The sequence below is a fragment of the Zalophus californianus genome, chromosome 9 (assembly GCF_009762305.2).
Source record: "Zalophus californianus isolate mZalCal1 chromosome 9, mZalCal1.pri.v2, whole genome shotgun sequence".
Taxonomy (NCBI): domain Eukaryota; kingdom Metazoa; phylum Chordata; class Mammalia; order Carnivora; family Otariidae; genus Zalophus; species Zalophus californianus.
Genome location: NC_045603.1, coordinates 119,215,465 through 119,233,287, shown reverse-complemented (window position 1 = coordinate 119,233,287; position 17,823 = coordinate 119,215,465). Strand labels below are relative to the sequence as shown.

General features: G+C 41.3%; 1 protein-coding gene across 5 annotated transcripts in view; it reads right to left on the bottom strand.

Annotated features, from left to right (window-relative positions):
• PIP4K2A (phosphatidylinositol-5-phosphate 4-kinase type 2 alpha) overlaps nucleotides 1-17,823 on the bottom strand; it is a 173,293-nt gene that overhangs the window by 143,420 nt on the left and 12,050 nt on the right. Inside the window, exons 2-3 of one of the 5 annotated variants that reach the window (XM_027592633.2) lie at nucleotides 8,667-8,726; nucleotides 8,078-8,287 (exon numbers count right to left, since the gene is read on the bottom strand). The exons of 2 other annotated variants lie outside the window; for them this stretch is intronic. Coding sequence is in view for 1 of the 3 variants with exons in the window: in XM_027592629.2 (XP_027448430.1) it covers nucleotides 8,667-8,726 (60 nt within the window). In the remaining 2 variants the exon portion in view is untranslated. Of the gene's footprint in view, nucleotides 1-6,709; nucleotides 6,732-8,077; nucleotides 8,288-8,666; nucleotides 8,727-17,823 lie in introns of those variants that run through there. 2 more of the 5 variants (XM_027592629.2, XM_027592632.2) reach the window with 2 other exon arrangements.

Genomic DNA, 17,823 nt, shown 5'->3' with positions numbered 1-17,823 from the left:
AAAACATATGAACAAACAAAAACCAGAAAAAGAGTCCAATACAGAGAACAATCTGATGGTTGCCAGAGGGGAGGGAGGATATGCAGTTGGGCAAAATAGGTGAAGGGGATTAAGAGGTCCAATCTCCTAGTTATAAAATAAATAAGTCATGAGGATGAAAAGTACAGCATAGACGATACAGTCAATAATACTGTAATAATGTCGTATGGCGACCAATGGTAACTCTACTTACTGTGGTGAGCACAGTGTAATGTACAGGATTGTCGAATCACTATGTTATGCACCTGAAAGTAACATGACATTGCATGTACCTATACTTCATTATCAAAGTTAAAAAAATTTAGGGGTGCTTGGGTGGCTCAGTCGGTTAAGCAACTGACTTGGTTTCAGCTCAGGTCAGGGTCGTGAGATTGAGGCCCAAGTGGGCTCCACACTCAGTGGGGAGTCGGCTTGAGGAGTCTTTCCCTCTGCCCCTCCCCACACACACTTGCGCATGTGCGTGCACGCCCACTCTAATAAATTTTTTTTGAAAAATTAAAAATTGCTGGGGCGCCTGGCTGGCTCAGTCAGTTAAGCGTCTGCCTTCGGCTCGGGTCATGATCCCAGGGTCCTGGGATTGAGCCCCATAGCAGGCCCCTGCTCGGCGGGGAGCCTGCTTTCTCTCGCCCTCTGCCTGCGGCTCTGCCTACTTGTGCTCTCGCTCTCTCTCTCTCTCTGTCAAGTAAATAAATAAAATCTTAAAAAAAAAAAGTTTTCAAAAGTGTAAGATCTTGAAATACTTTCTTTATACCTGTCCTAAGCTGCCCAGCATTTCCTTGCTGTCGTTAGCTACAACTGGCGTCAGCACAATACCCATTAGAAATTGTCTGAAGGATCCTATTCTGAAATACTAACAAGAAGTTTGGAGCCCTGGGGCGCCTGGGTGGCTCAGCTGGTGAAGCAACCAACTGCTGATGGCAGCTCAGGTGGTGACCTCAGGGTCATGAGACGGAGCCCCGAGTCCAGCCCCGGGCTCTGCACTTGGCTGGGAGTCTCCTCGGACTCCCTCTCCCTCTGCCCCTCCCTCCTGCTTTCTCTCTCAAATAAATAAATAAATCTTCAAAACAAAGCAAAAAGTTTGGAGCCCAATATTTTTTACATGTAACATAGACTCTTTTTGTTGTTGTTTTCCTAAATGTTTCTAATGTTTTTCCAATGTTCCAAATGCATTACCTTATATTTTTCCGTATATATCTGAGTATGCCAACTCCCGGACTCCTGCAGTTTCAGGTCTGTGGCGAACCGTCTTTCAGTTTATTTTCCCCATTGGTTTGCTATCAAAATGTAAACTTAGCCAATCTCAAAGATATTACTGACTGGGTCATTATAAATTAAAAACCAGCCCCCAAATCTGTGGTATTAACAGTCCACGGACAACAAATATCCTTCGCTCCACTCCTTGTTTTTCTTGTAGCCAGTCCTTCTACTTCTTTTGCCAAAGGAAACTGTCAAAACCATTTAAAGCTTCTCGCTCTCTGGGCCCTCCCCAAAAGCTTACATCCAGCACATTTCACCATTATTCTTTGAACTGTACTTGTTTGTGTCATTACACTCTTTGGCTACATGTCACAGTCATAATAAAAAATTATACCCACTGGCTCTCCTTGTCCTCAGACTACCTCAAAAACACCACATTATATTAATGAAACATGATTTAGGTTTATCAGAAAACCTGAAGTTCCCTCCCAATAGACAGTCTCAGCTCCAGCTCCCTGTTATCAAAAGGATCCTTGGTCTCTAGCCCACCAGAGCCTCCTCGGGCATCATCCTTGTAAGCAGAGTCACCTGCTAGAAACTGTCACGACGTCTCACGCATATGGCAAAGTGACCATTTGTGAAGTACTGCTGGGTTCTTTGAAAACTTCTGGGAAAATGCCCAGTCTATTATGGCTGCTTCCTAGCATTTCACTGTCCTGCCAAATCATTTCAAGTTGTGCTCTGGTGTGCCCTTATAGCACTTCTTATGCCCATCTTGCTTGCAGCTGTCCCACTTCAGCTCACCACGCACAGCTGCTTTGCTTCTTATATTGTCAGCTATTCCGGCAAGTGTCCAGCCCTAGTAAAGCAGTGGTTTCGTAAGGATTATTCTCATGCTTGCGGGACAGATGCAAAGAGAAAAATCTCATTACTGGTGACAATCTTGTCATTTAATGTCAACGAGGGCAGAGAGGCCGTGTATGTATTTTTAAGAATTCTCTAAGGTTTACATTTGCAAAAGGATTTTGATTCTTAAGAAGGTTCTGCTTTAATTTGATTGTTTAAAAGTAGGGAATGAAATTATAACGTATAATTGCAAGCATAAGAGATCCTATGCGTATCATTTTTAAGAGCAGTTTATTAACAAGGTACATGTGCATTCTCTTCAACTGATTTTCTTTTTTCTTTTAACCCAGTGTTTTTGATATTTAGTATAAGGTCAAGCACTTACTGCTAAATAGGCAGAAGGGGCTAGCACATAAGAATCGAAGTCTCTATGTCTCTGAACCATAGTAATAAATTTCAGAAGAAAAGTGGATCATTAAAAACGAAATTCTCAGGATGTCTGGGTGGCTCAGTCGGTTAAGCAGCTGCCTTCGGCTCAGGTCATGATCCCAGGGTCCTGGGGTCGAGCCCCACATCGGGCTCCCTGCTCTGTGGGGAGCCTGCTTCTCTCTCTCCCTCTGCCTGCCACTCTGCCTACTTGTGCTCTCTCTCTCTCTCTCTGACAAATTAAAAAAAAAAAAAAAGATTTTAAAAACGAAATTCTCCTCTTGTGCCCAGGATCCATAAAAAAGAAAAAGAAAGAAAAAGAGAGAGAGAGAAAGAGAGAAGGAGGAAGGAAGGAAAGAAGGAGAGAAAAGAAAAAGAAAAAAAAGAAAATTCTCCTCAAGAAGTTTTGATCACTGCACAGAATCAAAGCATCAGGACTAAACAAGTCAGGGGCTGCCTAACCCTGTCACCCACCTGGGGATGGCGCCCCCGGCCAAAGCAGGCCTTGGGGCCAGTAGTTGTCAACTTCAGTCACACACACTGGTAACTGAGAATTCCTCAGTTATCAACTGTGTTCTTGGTCGTTCGATACCGATAGTAATTAAAGATTTTTTCCTAAGAACGTACTTTTTATATGTGAGCGTAAATAAATTCGCCACCACAGTGTCCCTTTCATTGAGTGGGAGGAGGAGGGGTGGGCTTATAGCCGGCATGTCAAGAATGCTGCCCAAACCCACCTCTGCCCATGGGAGTGCGCTCTGATTGTGAATGTTTATCCATCTTGTCTACCACTGTGGAAAAAAGACTTTGAAACATGCTGACCCAGCACATACTCAGATAATTTCAGAAACAGGAAACGCATTATTCCCAAAGACAGCTGACCATCCTTAAACAACTGGAACTCCTAGACAGTTGTTCTTATCTCCTGAAGGAAATCTCATCTCCCAGTCGCTTACACATACTACAGCTGACTTAAACCTCACCAATGAATCGAGGGAGAGGACTCTGAACCCCTGGGTTCCTTTCAGAGACCTGAAAAGTGGTATCAGTAGGTGTCAAAAAAACTATTTTCTCCCTGTCAGTTATTCTACATTAAGGAGCCAATTAGTCATTGAAGAAAGGAAGCTCTTCTTTCTGTTATAATCTACGAATAAATGAGAGTGTGGTAACAAAGTAGGTTAGTAACATTTCAATATTTTCAATTTGAAAATGAATATAGTTCACATTTTATTAGCACTGAATAAAGGGGCCACCAAAATGAAAATCATTAGAAACATTAAAAACAAGAAAAGTTCCTGAATCCATTAAAAAAGCAGTATGAATAGAAAAATTTGAAATTGATCACACAAAATCATTAAAATAGGGTATCAATAGAGAACAGGATTCTATACAGACTTAAGATGAAGGACTGTATCTGATAAACCTGTACACAGTCTCAGGCACAAAGCGAAGAACCACCTTACAGAAATCACTTAACGTTCTTCTTCAGCAGCACTGACAGCACACAATGGGGAAACTGCGGGGCTCTACAAGCAGGAAACGTTTTCCTCACAAAAGCTGAAGCTTTCCTATTCCCATTAACTTCCTTACATATATGCATACCCAGAACCAAGAGCAAAAGTTCTGGGCTGATCGCGTATCTCAAAATAATCGACTATAATGAACAATCATATAGTCATATCATATAGACCATAAAAAGAATCACTTAGAGATTCATTTGTCCGTCTGTAACTCTAAAGACACCAATCTATCCTTCTATTCTCTTTTTGGCACATGGTTCTTCCAGGAAGTTTCACAAAACCCGGCTTGCCGGGTTTTCAGGGGCGGCCGGGGCGCCGGGGCTGGGGCCCAGCCTTGGAGCTCTCTGGGCTTCCTTCCCTTTCCAGCGCCTCCTCTTTCGCCAGGCCGCTGGGCCCACAGCAAGTCCCCTTCACAGGCTCACGTAACACATACTGAGCCGACTCCTGAGCACTCAGTGAACAAAAGCTCCTACATCTAAAAATGTTGACAAACTGCTTGGCAGTGTCCTAATTCCTTAGATGAGACGTGCATTTCTCTGTAAACAACAATAAAGGAATGTACAGCTTCGATTTAGAAATGTCAACAATGCATCAAGGTGCACTGCCGTGTACCATGTGCAACAATGCACTCAGAGAAAGTGGAACCACAGGAGGGCCACCGAATGCAGCGCAACCACTGAAAACCAACCATGTTGCCACGACACCCTGCTGCCTCTCCGCTACCTGCCTCCAGCCTTTCTTTAGCAACACTTTCACATCAAAAAAGACAGATCGCTCTAAGTACATCACTGCATCCAGAACTGGCTTACTACTCTATTCAAATACTTGAGCCCTGAAGAAAGGGAAAAAAAGTCTTATAATCGCTTATCCCAAGAAAATATTTTCTGCAGTTAAATATCTCTTGAAATTTGCATTAATCTTGACCTTCTTAGTGTTTAATCAACAGCAGCAAAAGAATCATAATGATAATAATAAACAGAAGCAACAGTGAAAGGCACTGTTCTAGGGTATATTAATTCATTTATGTACATTAATTTATGTACATTATGTACATTAATTCATTTAATCTTCAAAACTACTCGACTGGGGTGGGGGGCAACCCTATGAGGTAGGTACTGGTGATATCCACATTGTACAAAAGGGGTAATTGAGGCACAGGGAGGCTAATTAATTTGTCCAGGTCACAGAGCTAGTAAGTTGCAGGGCCCAGTCAGTGGCTCCTAAGTCTGAATGCAGGCACTATGCTGGACCACCTCCCCCAAGTCTTCAATACGGTATCAGGTCACATTTAAATCACTAGGGTTCTCCAAATTGGAAATCTTTAAGATTATTTACTACCTTTTTTTTTTTTAAGATTTTATTTATTTATTTGACAGAGGGAGACACAGCGAGAGAGGAAACACAAGCAGGGAGAGTGGGAGAGGGAGAAGCAGGCTTCCCACAGAGCAGGGAGCCTGATGCGGGGCTCGATCCCAGGACCACAGGATCATGACCTGAGCCAAAGGCAGTTGCTTAACCAACTGAGCCACCCAGGCACCTCCCCCCTTTTTTTTTTAATTTTTATTTATTTAAGTAATTTTTATACCCAATGTAGGGCTTGAACTCACAACCCTGAGATCAAGAGTCATGTGCTCTTCCGATTGAGTCAGCCAGGCATCCCAAGATTATTCACTATCATAATGTGCTTTCCATGAATTGAAATATTTTCTTTTAAGATTTTATTTATTTTATGTGTCAGAGAGAGAGCACAAGCAGGGGGAGCGGCAGGCAGAGGGAGAAGCAGGCTCCCCGCTGAGCAGGGAGCCCGATGCGGGACTCCATCCCAGGACCCTGAGATCATGACCTGAGCCAAAGGCAGACGCTCAACCGAATGAGCCACCCAGGCATCCACGAATTGAAATATTTTAAAACAAAATTTTGGAAGCTTTTCATTTCTCCCTTTGTGCAAGAGAGTGATACAAGACTGAAGGATTTCCTCTTTCAAGAGAACTTTTCTTCAGAGAGCACGACCACAGAAAAAAGAGAAAACCTAACATTTGCTGAAGGCACCACAAATACTGTGACTGCCAGATGCTTTTGTGTACCTTACCTCGTTCTGTCCTCATAACAACATGGCAAGAAACATCAACCCCATGTTACAGATGACAAAACCGAGCTTGGAAGGAGGAGTAACTTGTCCAAGGCAAAGGAAGGGTTAGAATTGGAAACAGCCTGGGTCCGACACTAACCTGAGCGCCGAGCTCTTCCCCAGCCGCCTTCCCTGCAGCCCGGCTGGACCACACTTGTCTGCCTTTGTCCTTGTCGCCTTACCTCCCGAATACCCGAACCGTCTCCTCGCACCTCACAGGTAATAAACCTGGAGTGCCTTTCCAGATACCACCGCTTTTTTCTTCTCTTCTACATACAAAAAGTCCCAGATTTATTCTTATTCCCTCATTCCTTCTCCTCCTCTCAGAATTACTGATTTCTGTTCCGGCATCGTGTGTTTTGTTATATAGGGATCCTCGTACAAGAAGAGTGGGGGCGGTTTTTCCCCCAGTTTTTATAAAACCTCTTGTTACTGAATGTTTAAAATTTTACTCCTTTCTTTTTCCTCATAAAACCTAAGGCTTTAAATATCACTTAGGTAAAAGAGAAATACTGTAATACTTAAAATCGGTCATTACTTATGGATGCCCTACCTGATTCCACAAACGCTGAGGTGGCTCATCCGTCACATTTCCAATGTTTTCATTGGGAGCTCCTGATAGAAAGGGAAACCTGCTTTCAGCAAATGTTGGACCGATGGGGCTTCAGTAAATGACTCTCAAGAACACACTTCAGGGCAGCGCAACTTCTCAAATATGAGCTTTCTTAACGACATTTCTAATAATTAGCGAACAGGAAGGTTGCAGAAAGCATCTTTGGACTAGAGTCAAGACGACATTCCTTGTCACTGCCAATCTGGACCATGTATCAGAACCCTGTCAGTGTGTTGGACAATAGAAAATAGTCCAAAATCTATATCAGATTCTGGGCGCCTGGGTGGCTCAGTTGGTTAAGCGACTGCCTTCGGCTCAGGTCATGATCCTGGAGTCCCGGGATCGAGTCCCGCATCGGGCTCCCTGCTCAGCAGGGAGTCTGCTTCTCCCTCTGACCCTCCCCCCATCTCATGTGCTTTCTCTCTCATTCTCTCTGTCTCTCAAATAAATAAATTAAAAAAATCTTAAAAAAAAACAAAATCTATATCAGATTCTTTGAGGAAAAGTGCAGGGTAGAATATGCTTCTAAATAAACATATTATGGAAGCTGATTTTAGATTCTCCTATCATGAGGGTAGCTGCTTGTTATCTCTTACCCTAAACACTATCTTCCCTGCTCTATAGCTCAGAATCGGGGGTCTTCAACTGAGTATTACAGTAGAATGCTTCCGAGAAACACCCGGGTCCTGCCTATGACCTTCCCCTTGACAGAGGTGGCCATTTTTTATGAAGTCAGATTCTCCTTTTACCTAATAAAACATGGTGTGCACTACCTACATACCAAGGTACTAATTCTACAGCATATGAATCTTTGTTCAGTCAACAATGCAAAAAACACATCCTTTAGGCAATCAATAATCACCTCAATTCATCACCAAGCCAGACTGGAAAAATTGATTCTTGAAGTAATCATTTATTCAAGTTTTATCTCAGAAAACGCCGGATTGGGAGAAAGCCATACACCTGGGCTATGTCATTCTGAGTCCCCAACCCTGGGTCGCATTTTTGCCCGTGGCTTTCATGGAATTCAGTAATAGTTATGCATATCCAATCACTTTAATCTTCTCTTACTCCGTTGGGGCCATTCATTTTGTTGTTTATTGCCCTCTACAGCAAATTTCCCTCAGAACCAGGGAGTGAAAATGAAACCAGTGTTTGTCCTCCCACGAGACAAGGATAGTTCTGACACAGCTTTGTCACGGCTACTAAAAAATTCAAGTTCAAATGTCAACATCCTTAACCAGGACTGTGTACAATGTTATGGTAAATATATATTTCCAACTTCTTCTTTACAATTTGATTTTTTACCTTGTGTGTTGTTTTATTTATGTATGCTTTCCTGGTTAAGTCTCAAAGACTTCTGGAGAGTAGATGGGTTATGAGGATTTCATCTTCATCACTAAAAAGAGAGAGATTCTGCATTGCATCTTGATTCACTTAGAAGGCTACCTCTCAGGAAATGAGGCTCTACTTATGAGTATTCTTCACATTTCAGTAACATCTAGATGAAGCACGTGTCTATGATAAAAAGGAAGGAAAAAGAAAAAGGAAGATGATTCCAAGGCCATATGCTTGGGAAGCAAAAGAACAGAACAGAGATTTGAGAAGGAGATTTGTCTTTAGGAAGTCAGTTATCAACAGATCTCCACTAGTTTGTCTGGGTAGCTGTGGGTCATCCACACGCTATCCAGAGATAAAGTGAATTGAACAGAGGAGCCTGGTGCTGGGTAGGGAAATGTGATTCCAGTCCTAACTGAAGACGATCTCTTTCTCTATGTCTGTTTTCTCATGAATAACATGAAGGAAGTGGGGGTGAGAGGGTGGGGATCAAAAGTAGCATCTGGTTCTACCCAGATTTTATGATTTTTTGAGATGGAATCTAAAAAATGAAGAGAACCTGATGAAAAGGTGCAAATCTGGAGTCACTCCATCGCATGCATACTGCTTGTAGAATCTCCTAAGGGGAGAGAGGAAGAGTGAGCAAGACAATCTGCTGGGTTTAGGAAGAAACTCTCAGAATGTCTATTTATAGTTATTTTTATCTTTGAAGGAAACGAATGCAGCTATATCAACATCAGCACCCTCGTCTGGATTCTCGTCTGGATTCACATGTCAGATGGTCCCTTGTCATCCATTCCGTTTATTTATGGTAGGATGCCATCAATGTGGTATAAAAAACAAAATCTGTAAGTGATGAGGAGGGAGTGACCACAAAAATATTTTGCACCGATACAGAGGTGTTCTAGTTATCTCATGGCGAAATACATAAAAAGAATTTGTCTTAAGGATGATTAACATATTTTTCTTTTATGTAAATATAATCTGTTCTAAATTTACTGACCTATTCCACGATCACAAGTAGCTGCCAGTAATGCGCTACCTGGCAGGTTTTTTTTTAAATGAACTTTACTTAGTTCCTTCAAGATAAAGATGAGGTTCTAAAATGTTCAAAAAATAACTGCTTTTTGGAAAGAAACTCATACTATGGAGACGGAAATTTAAGAAGAGGGGTGCTTTTGTATTTACAGAGAACTTAGAAATAGTTTTATAATCTATTTTAAAATTCTCGACAAATGTAAAAAGTTTACTTCAACCCTCCACCATCCTACTAATATAAACTGAAATACATTTTTTGAGAACTTAATGATATCAGGGAAAAAAGGAAATTTACCAGACAAATTTTAACCAAAAGTTCTGTATTCGTTTGAAAACGAGATTCACTAGTCAATAAACTTAGCCAAAAATGCACTTCATCCATTTGGATCAATATATCTTTGTGAGGTAACTTTTTTTTTTTAAGCTATTGTAAGTTTTCAAACCAAATAACAAAATCAGTTGAATGTAGAACCAGACTTGCAAATCATCAAGTGTTCACAAAGATTTTTAAAAACAATGACACAAATCACCCACACAGCCTTCATTTAAAAACACACATATGATATATTAATAACGTTCTTAACAAGAGCAAGATTTTAGCTGTTAATATTTACTTTATCTTTAATGCAGCTTTAAAACTTCTTTGTATTCTAGGGGCGCCTGGGTGGCTCAGTCAGTTAAGTGTCCAACTCTTGATTTTGGCTCAGGTCCTGATCTCAGGGTCATGGGATGGAGCCCTGCGTAGGGCTCTGCGCTAGGAGTGGGGCCTGCTTAAGATGCTCTCTCTCTCTCTCTCTCTCTCTCTCTCTCTCTCCCCGCCTCTGCCCCTTCCCACAGCACTCTCTGTCTTTAAAAAAAAAAAAGTCTTTGTATTCTAAAACAAACAAAATAATGTAGTAGTACAACATGAAATGTGTTAAGGATTTACATATTGAGGAAATAGGCTCAAATTTTTTCACTAATGGGATGCACAATAAAAACTCAGATACCTTTAGGAAAATTAGTGGTAATCACTCCAGTTTATCTCTGTTTTTCTCAAGCTCACAAAAAGTAACAACTTTCAGAATCATTTGACACTTAATAGTTTCTCCCAATACAATCGATAATGCTTTATAATCAAAGCACTTCCTGGGACAGCTACCCAAAGAAACCAAATCCATTATATCAAGCAAATATATCTACTTCACAAGAATGTACAAGTATTTTCCGCCTATCCAAATTCAATATGTAAGAGATTTTTTTCCCACCCACCACACCTGAAAACATGTCTTGTTATCCTAATTGTAAAAGTACTGTATGCTCAATATTTTTTAAAAATCAAACTATAAAAAGATGTAAGTAGAATGTAAAAAATCACCCATCATTCCCTCCCCTCCTCCTCCCCTTTAATTACATTAAGACATGTCATATTTTAAAATACTGGCTATGTCCTCATTCAGCCCATCAGTTGCCCACAGCAGTTACACTGACCTCCATAAACCTGTTTAATAGCTACAATGTATTTCAATATACAGATACATCATATTTCATTTAACCCAAACATCACACTACTAGATACTTCTATTACTTCCCATTTGTTTATTATAAGAAAACATCCATGTTTTGGTTTTGCTTTTTAAGGAAACAGGATAAGAGGGTCTCTCCTCAGTTGGTGTACCCAATAGTTACAAGTAAATGTTTCTAGCTCAACCAGGACTATTCCACATGCCATCAGAACAGTCTTTTCTTCTTAAAATAACCAAATTGAAATGAATTCTTAAATGGTTTCTTGTGTTGGAGGTTCAGAAATGGGAATACATTTGTTCTGAAATAGTATTTGGCCACTCTGGTTAAGTGGAAAACAACTAATTCCATTCCCAATACTACTCTGCACCGAAGCTTTTTTGAACTCTTGCAGAAATTTCTCACATAAGTACTTTCTTAAAGAAAGAAAGCATAAAAGATTTATATTCATAACTCTAAAAAGTTCTTATTTTGAAATTAATGAAAAAGTGCATTTAGTTTATTAATACTGAAAAGTCATACTGGCTATGTTCTCACTCAACACCCCTCCCAAAGCCTATTCAGAATGGTCTGTGACTTTTAAACAAGAATTAAGGAGACTTCTTTAACAAGATGCAATATTTTCTGCTTTTCATGTCAGTTAATATTTTAAAATAATAATAGGATAGGAATAATTCTCTATTAAGTAATCATCCAAGTTTAAATATATATTACCATCTTTTTTATAAAAGGCCTTTAATTTTCTACTTAATTCAAGCTTTAAAAAATAAAAATCAATTAAGGTTCAATTTTAAAAGAAATGTATTATCCAGGGGCTAATTTTAAAGCCTGCATCCATCTGAAATAGTCAGTACTTTAGGCCTCCTGAAAATTGGCAACTGTAGTTACCACTGTCACAATAAAATACATCCACATAAAGTGGAAATAACAGTTTATCTGGATGACTATGGTTTATAAGCATGACCTTTCCTTTCTTTCTAAGAGAGCTCTGCATTTGTCCCTTCTATTTTCTTCAATGTTCTCAAGAATTCTTTCTCTTCAGCAAAAAAAAAATGTTACTTTTTAGATTATGGAAAAGAGTTAAACGTTAAAATAGGTAATTTTATTCTTTTTTTTTTTTTTTTAAGTTATCTCTACCCCCAATGTGGGGCTCAAACTCAGAATCCTGAAATCAAGAGTGGCATGCTCTTCCAACTGAGCCAGCCGGGTGCCCCACAAATTTTATTCATGAAAATACACAATATACTTGTTCACTTCTGTTCAAAGGAAAAATTACATTGCTTTCTCCTTTTGGAATATGAGTTACCTAAGAAAGGAGCTGGGCACTCATAGTTACCTGGCGAAGCTTCAACCTCCCCTACCTGGCCTTGCCAGGCTGCAAGATGTTTGTAAAGTCAGCACCGGTGACTGACATATTTACATCAGATAATGTTGAGCAGAGGGGACAGCACGCAGAGTGGAGCTCCAAGCCATGGACAGGACTACCAAGGGGTGAGAACACTCAGCCTTTATAAAACAAACACATATATGCTAATTATGGACTCCAGTGGGTGTGTTGCATTACATCCTCGGAACAGTATTATGTGAATCATCCACTGATCAAGTCTCCTGTTGTAACCAACTACAGATTCCTAGTATTCTATTGGAAGACTTTTACCTGCCCATAAATGCTATCCGGTTGGGAATAATAAAAGCTATGTAGAGTATGGCCAGTTGAGTTGAGTCGAACACAAAACAGCTTCTGGGATCCAAGTACTCTGACTGAAAAGTCACCGGCTTCCAACTGACCACCTCCTGTCCTACTATTATCTCGACCCCCAATTTCCCTGGACTTCTAGGAAAGCATATAGTTGGTCTTGTGACTTTCGTTTTTAAAAAAGGGAATTACCAAGGCTTCTGTTTCAGAGAACCTGAGGATTCTAAACCTGAATGAAGAACAAGATTGTGATGAATGACTCAGTGAAAAGAGCTCTCCATAGAGGACAGACAGCACGCGTGACGGCCGCTCCTCCCTTCCCCAGTATGGACGCCCCCACACTGCACATATGTTCAACTGCCGAAAATGCCTATAAACAGAGCTTTAAATGGAGTAAAAGCATCCTTTAAAAAATATATTAAAAAAGCATATCTTTTTATTCCCATCCTCGCTGTACAATTTAGGAATACTCAAATAGGAGACGTGATAAAGAAGCTCTCACCCACACTGCTGGGATTACAAACTAGTGCGGCCCTTTTTGAAAGCAATTTGCCAACATGTACCAAGAGCCTTAACATATTCATACCCTCTGACCAAGTAATTCCTCAAAAGGGGAATCTGTTCTAAGGAAACCAACCAAAACAGGAAAACGTTTTATATGAGGAGATGTTGACTACAGCGTTATTTATGGTAGCAAAAAAAAAAAAATGGAACCAATGTATAGACTATTAAAACTTCATTAGATTATTAGGCAGTCATTAAAAATTATCATTGCGAAGGCGCCTGGGTGGCTCAGTTGGTTAAGCGACTGCCTTCGGCTCAGGTCATGATCCTGGAGTCCCTGCATTGAGTCCCGCGTGGGCTCCCTGCTCGGCGGGGAGTCTGCTTCTCCCTCTGACCCTCCCCACTCTCATGTGCGCTCTCTCTCTCTCTCTCATTCTCTCAAATAAAAAATAAATAAAATCTTTAAATAAATAAATAAATAAAAATTATCATTGCGAGGAATACATAATGATATGAGGAAATATATAGACAGTATAATCTCAATGAGATTTTAAATAAAGATTGAAGGGGTGCCTGCGTGGCTCAGTCGTTAAGCCTCTGCCTTCCGCTCAGGTCATGATCCCAGGGTCCTAGGATTAAGCCCCGCATCGGGCTCCCTGCTCAGCGGGAAGCCTGCTTCTCCCTCTCCCACTCCCCCTGCTTGTGTTCCTGCTCTCGCTGTGTCTCTCTCTGTCAAATGAATAAATAAATAAGTAAATACATATATAAATAAATAAAATCTTTAATAAATAAAGATTGAAAAATACACATCAAAATATTGACACTGACTGCCTCTGAATAGAATGATTAGAGTAACTCTTTACTATATTTATCTCTATTTTTCAAGTTTTCCATAGAGAGTACATGCCATATATATATTATTATATAAAATAAGTATAGGGGGAGAAAGATAGATCCCCCTCTGTACTTATTAGAACTTAAATTCCACTGACATCATGAATGTCTGTAGTTCACCTAAATAAACATAAGAAATAAGTTTCATACAACACAAAAGAAAAATGTTCACTATTGGCTGTTACTGGACAAATCTTCACTGGCATGTTTTAAATATGTAAATATCTGATGGCAAACTGCAAGAGAAAAGTGAGGGAGACAAAAGGATACACTAGTTTCTCTTAACCTATTTTTTTTTTTCACTTAAATTTGTTCCTGTCCTCCTACTTTGGCTCCATGTGCCAAAAAAAGTAAGTGCTTTATGGTTTTATCATAATTGTTTCTGAACAGTTCTTTCTATGCCAAAGCATTTGAACTTTTCATCTGTGTGCAGACAAAATCTAATTTATGAATGGGTTGTGTTCCAAACATTCACTTGTAAGTTGGCCGTTTGTTTCTATGAGGAAACTTTTCCAAGTCCTCATGTTATAGTAAAAGCCTGAGGTCTTGGTTCTATGAGGGAGGGGTCCATTGAAAAGAAAGTTTCTTCTCAGGTTTGTGGGCACAGAAGAGAGCTAGAGCAAATTTTCAAAAAGGTAAAGTTGATCAGTAGCACACTGAGACAGGCAGTCTTGGACCACGGAAGCTCAAGGAGTCGGGGCCGACTCATGAAAGACATACAAACACACGAGATGCCTAGGAGTGGGAGAGAGTGGGACACAGCAGCCTGGCCAGGCAGGAGGATCACTAAGGAAATCTAAGGGGACCATAAAGAAATTAAGTTTCTGCTGATTTAGAGGTGTCTTCAAACTTCTGAAGACTATAGATGACTCAGTCAGCAAGGCTTCCATCACATTTATGCCTGGTTATCCCCGGAAGCAGAACAACACAATGACAATGACAGTGCGTGTGTTTGGGAACAGAGGGATTCCAGCCTGGGCATGCAGCTATGGTCAATACAAATGTTTCTATTTATAATGTGATAGGTATTCCTGAAAAACTAAGTTCTGTATACACACCAAAAACACATGGTAGGCAGACCACTCAAAACCTACAGAACTCTGTCACCAAAACGCTTAAAAAATAAAATGCTGGGGCGCCTGGGTGGCTCAGTCGGTTAAGCGTCTGCCTTCGGCTCAGGTCATGATCCCAGGGCCCTGGGATCGAGCCCCATGTCAGGCTCCCGCTCAGCCAGGAGTCTGTTTCTCCCTCCCCTTCTGACCTTTCCCACTCGTGCTCTCTCTCACTTGTTCTCTCTCAAATAAATAAAATCTTTTTAAAAAAATAAATAAATAAAATGCTAAAAGTAGACATATGAGTCTTCAAAATTGTTTCATTCCAAATAAATACAGAATGGACTTTATCTTTAAAAATACAATTGTGAAGATCACCCGAGGGAAAGACTATAAGGAACGACTAGGCTTCCAAGTTATAAAGATCAGGAAAAAATGCACACAGATTGGAGAGAACCGCAAAATCATGACTTCTAAGACTGAGGCACCTGGCCCCCTGAGTCCCGAGGAAGACCAAGGATGAAATGAGCAAGGTGCCCAGTCCTGCTGCATCCTACCTGGATAGCTACCTCTGGCTGTTTGTTAGCGGACTCTGAATGTAGCTGCTGTTCCCAGACTGCAGCAATGCTCAAGGAAAACTGTGTATGTACCAATGTCCACGTCATATGCCATCATTCCCTATTTATCCATCTTGTGTCAACTACTTCACATTATAGAAACACGCCATGTCGCAGAAAAGACAGCGTGATTATGCATCTTCCAAAGCAGATTCAAATCTGTAAGGGAACTTAATAAATCCCATTTTCTTCTCTTTTGTCCAGCCTAAACACCACCTGAACGCTTCCTCAAGGATGCCAACATGTAGGAATTTGACATAAGAAATTTTGGATGCATGACCCAAGAAAAGCAGGGCAAAACAGGGCAGCTGCTAGCACCGGGGGCCCCTCTGTGCCCATCACAAAATAAGCTTCCTCCGTGCAGGCAAATCACAGAAAGGGTGCATGTCTCTGGCTAGTGCAGCCCCCGGCCACAACGTGCAGGCCACGATGTGATTTCAGCCCACACGTGCCCCAGGCACCCGGGTGCTTCCGGGCAGGCTGTGTGGTACGCCACGCCCCAGAGGTCATTGGCGGGTTGTACACAGATTACCTTCCTCAAAGTGCAGGCTGAGGAAACATAAACAAAGCATGTTTATTACAACTACAAATAACACTAAGCTCTAGACTTCAAGGTGCTGAGCTACTTGCAAATACGATTCTAATCCTCAATAACCAAGCCTAAAGAAATTAATCCGAACAGAAATAATGTCAATAGAATTATGTGCAAAAGAATGGGAAACCAATAAAACCAGAAAAACAGAAGATGCGAAGTATAATAGCACCTGAAAAAGAAAGGTTCAGCAGTTCCCTAAAACTGACACAGGCCCTTTCTGCTTTTGCATATGCTACTCAACCCTGCCTAGAACCTGTTTCCTCCAGTCTCTTCACCAGATTAATTACAATTCATTCTTCAAGATCCAACCCAAATAACATGAACTCCCCCTGGGGCAGTTTATCACTCCTTTATTGTGTGTGATGTCTGTGCTTAAAAAGTTGGGAGGAGGGGTGCTACTCAAGAGGATTCCAAGGCTTGACACCTGTCACTGACCCTCCGCTCAAGTGCCATGGGCAACCAAGCCCACACGGCCGGAGGCCCTGCTCCTGTGGCCACAGCTGGCTGGATCTGATGGCCCCCAACTCTCTTTTTGTCTCTCCTCCTTTCTATCACTCTTAAGAAATCTGAAATGAGGATGCAGAATGGCTAACTGCCACCATCACGGTCCTGGATCTGGGGGCAAATAAGCTGAGAAGCTGTGTGGGGTCTACTTGCACAAAGCAGCCAAGAAAAGCCAACATGCCCAGAGAAAAGGTTCGTGAAAAGTGATGCAAAGATCAGAAAGACAGTGAGGAAAGAACCACTCTGGGTCCTAGGCTATGTGAGGCTCAGGTGAGGGTTCTGCCTTTCTGCTCCAGGGGTGACCCAACAACCCTCCCTGTTTTTCCTTCAGCTGATCAGACTTTCATGACTGTCATTTACCACCAAATAAACCTTGAATGAGGCACTTCTGTTCATTCACCAATTTACCACCTTGTTTACATAATTACATGCCTATCTTCCCTGTAAGACTATGAACTCCCTATAAGCAAAAACTGTCTTTTTCATACATCTTTCTCTAAGGCCTTATTAGAGAAAATATCAAAATATGCACACCAATGACAGGCTTGGTAGTAGAACTTTATTAGATATGAAAATGACATTTTTTTACAAAATAAAGTACTAGTTAAAGCTGGACCATTAAGCCACATCCCAAGATTCTAGTCACATTCAGGACATCAAATGCTGAGTTATCGATCAAATGCTGGATTGGCCTATAAATCGAAACATTTCTGAAAACTTCAAAACTGGGGGGCGCCTGGGTGGCTCAGTCGTTAAGCGTCTGCCTTCGGCTCAGGTCATGATCCCAGGGTCCTGGGATCGAGCCCCGCATCGGGCTCCCTGCTCCGCGGGGAAGCCTGCTTCTCCCTCTCCCACTCCCCCTGCTTGTGTTCCCTCTCTCGCTGTGTCTCTCTCTGTCAAATAAATAAATAAAATCTTCAAAAAATAAAAAAGAAAACTTCAAATTGGAACTATCATTTCCATTTATTAGTTACACAAGTGCAGCTGATACAGACTCTTTTGGCTAATAGACCAAAAGATAATAACGTAACGGAGCAGGAAGGGTAAGAGAACTATTTAGGCAGCCAAGCCAGAAAACCCGGAGCTGTCCTCCACTACCCAATCCCTTGAGTGGCCACAAAATTCAGCTGATTTTACTTCCAGAACATCCCTTGGGCACACCCTTTGTCTTTACTGCCAATCCCCAAGGACGGCCATGTCTCCGGGAAAGTCTTTCCTCTGATGGCACCAACTCCCTGACTGAGTGATCCAGCCCCAGGACCACCACAGGCTCCGCCCTGTCGCTCCCTCGCTTACCACCTGCTATCCCATCT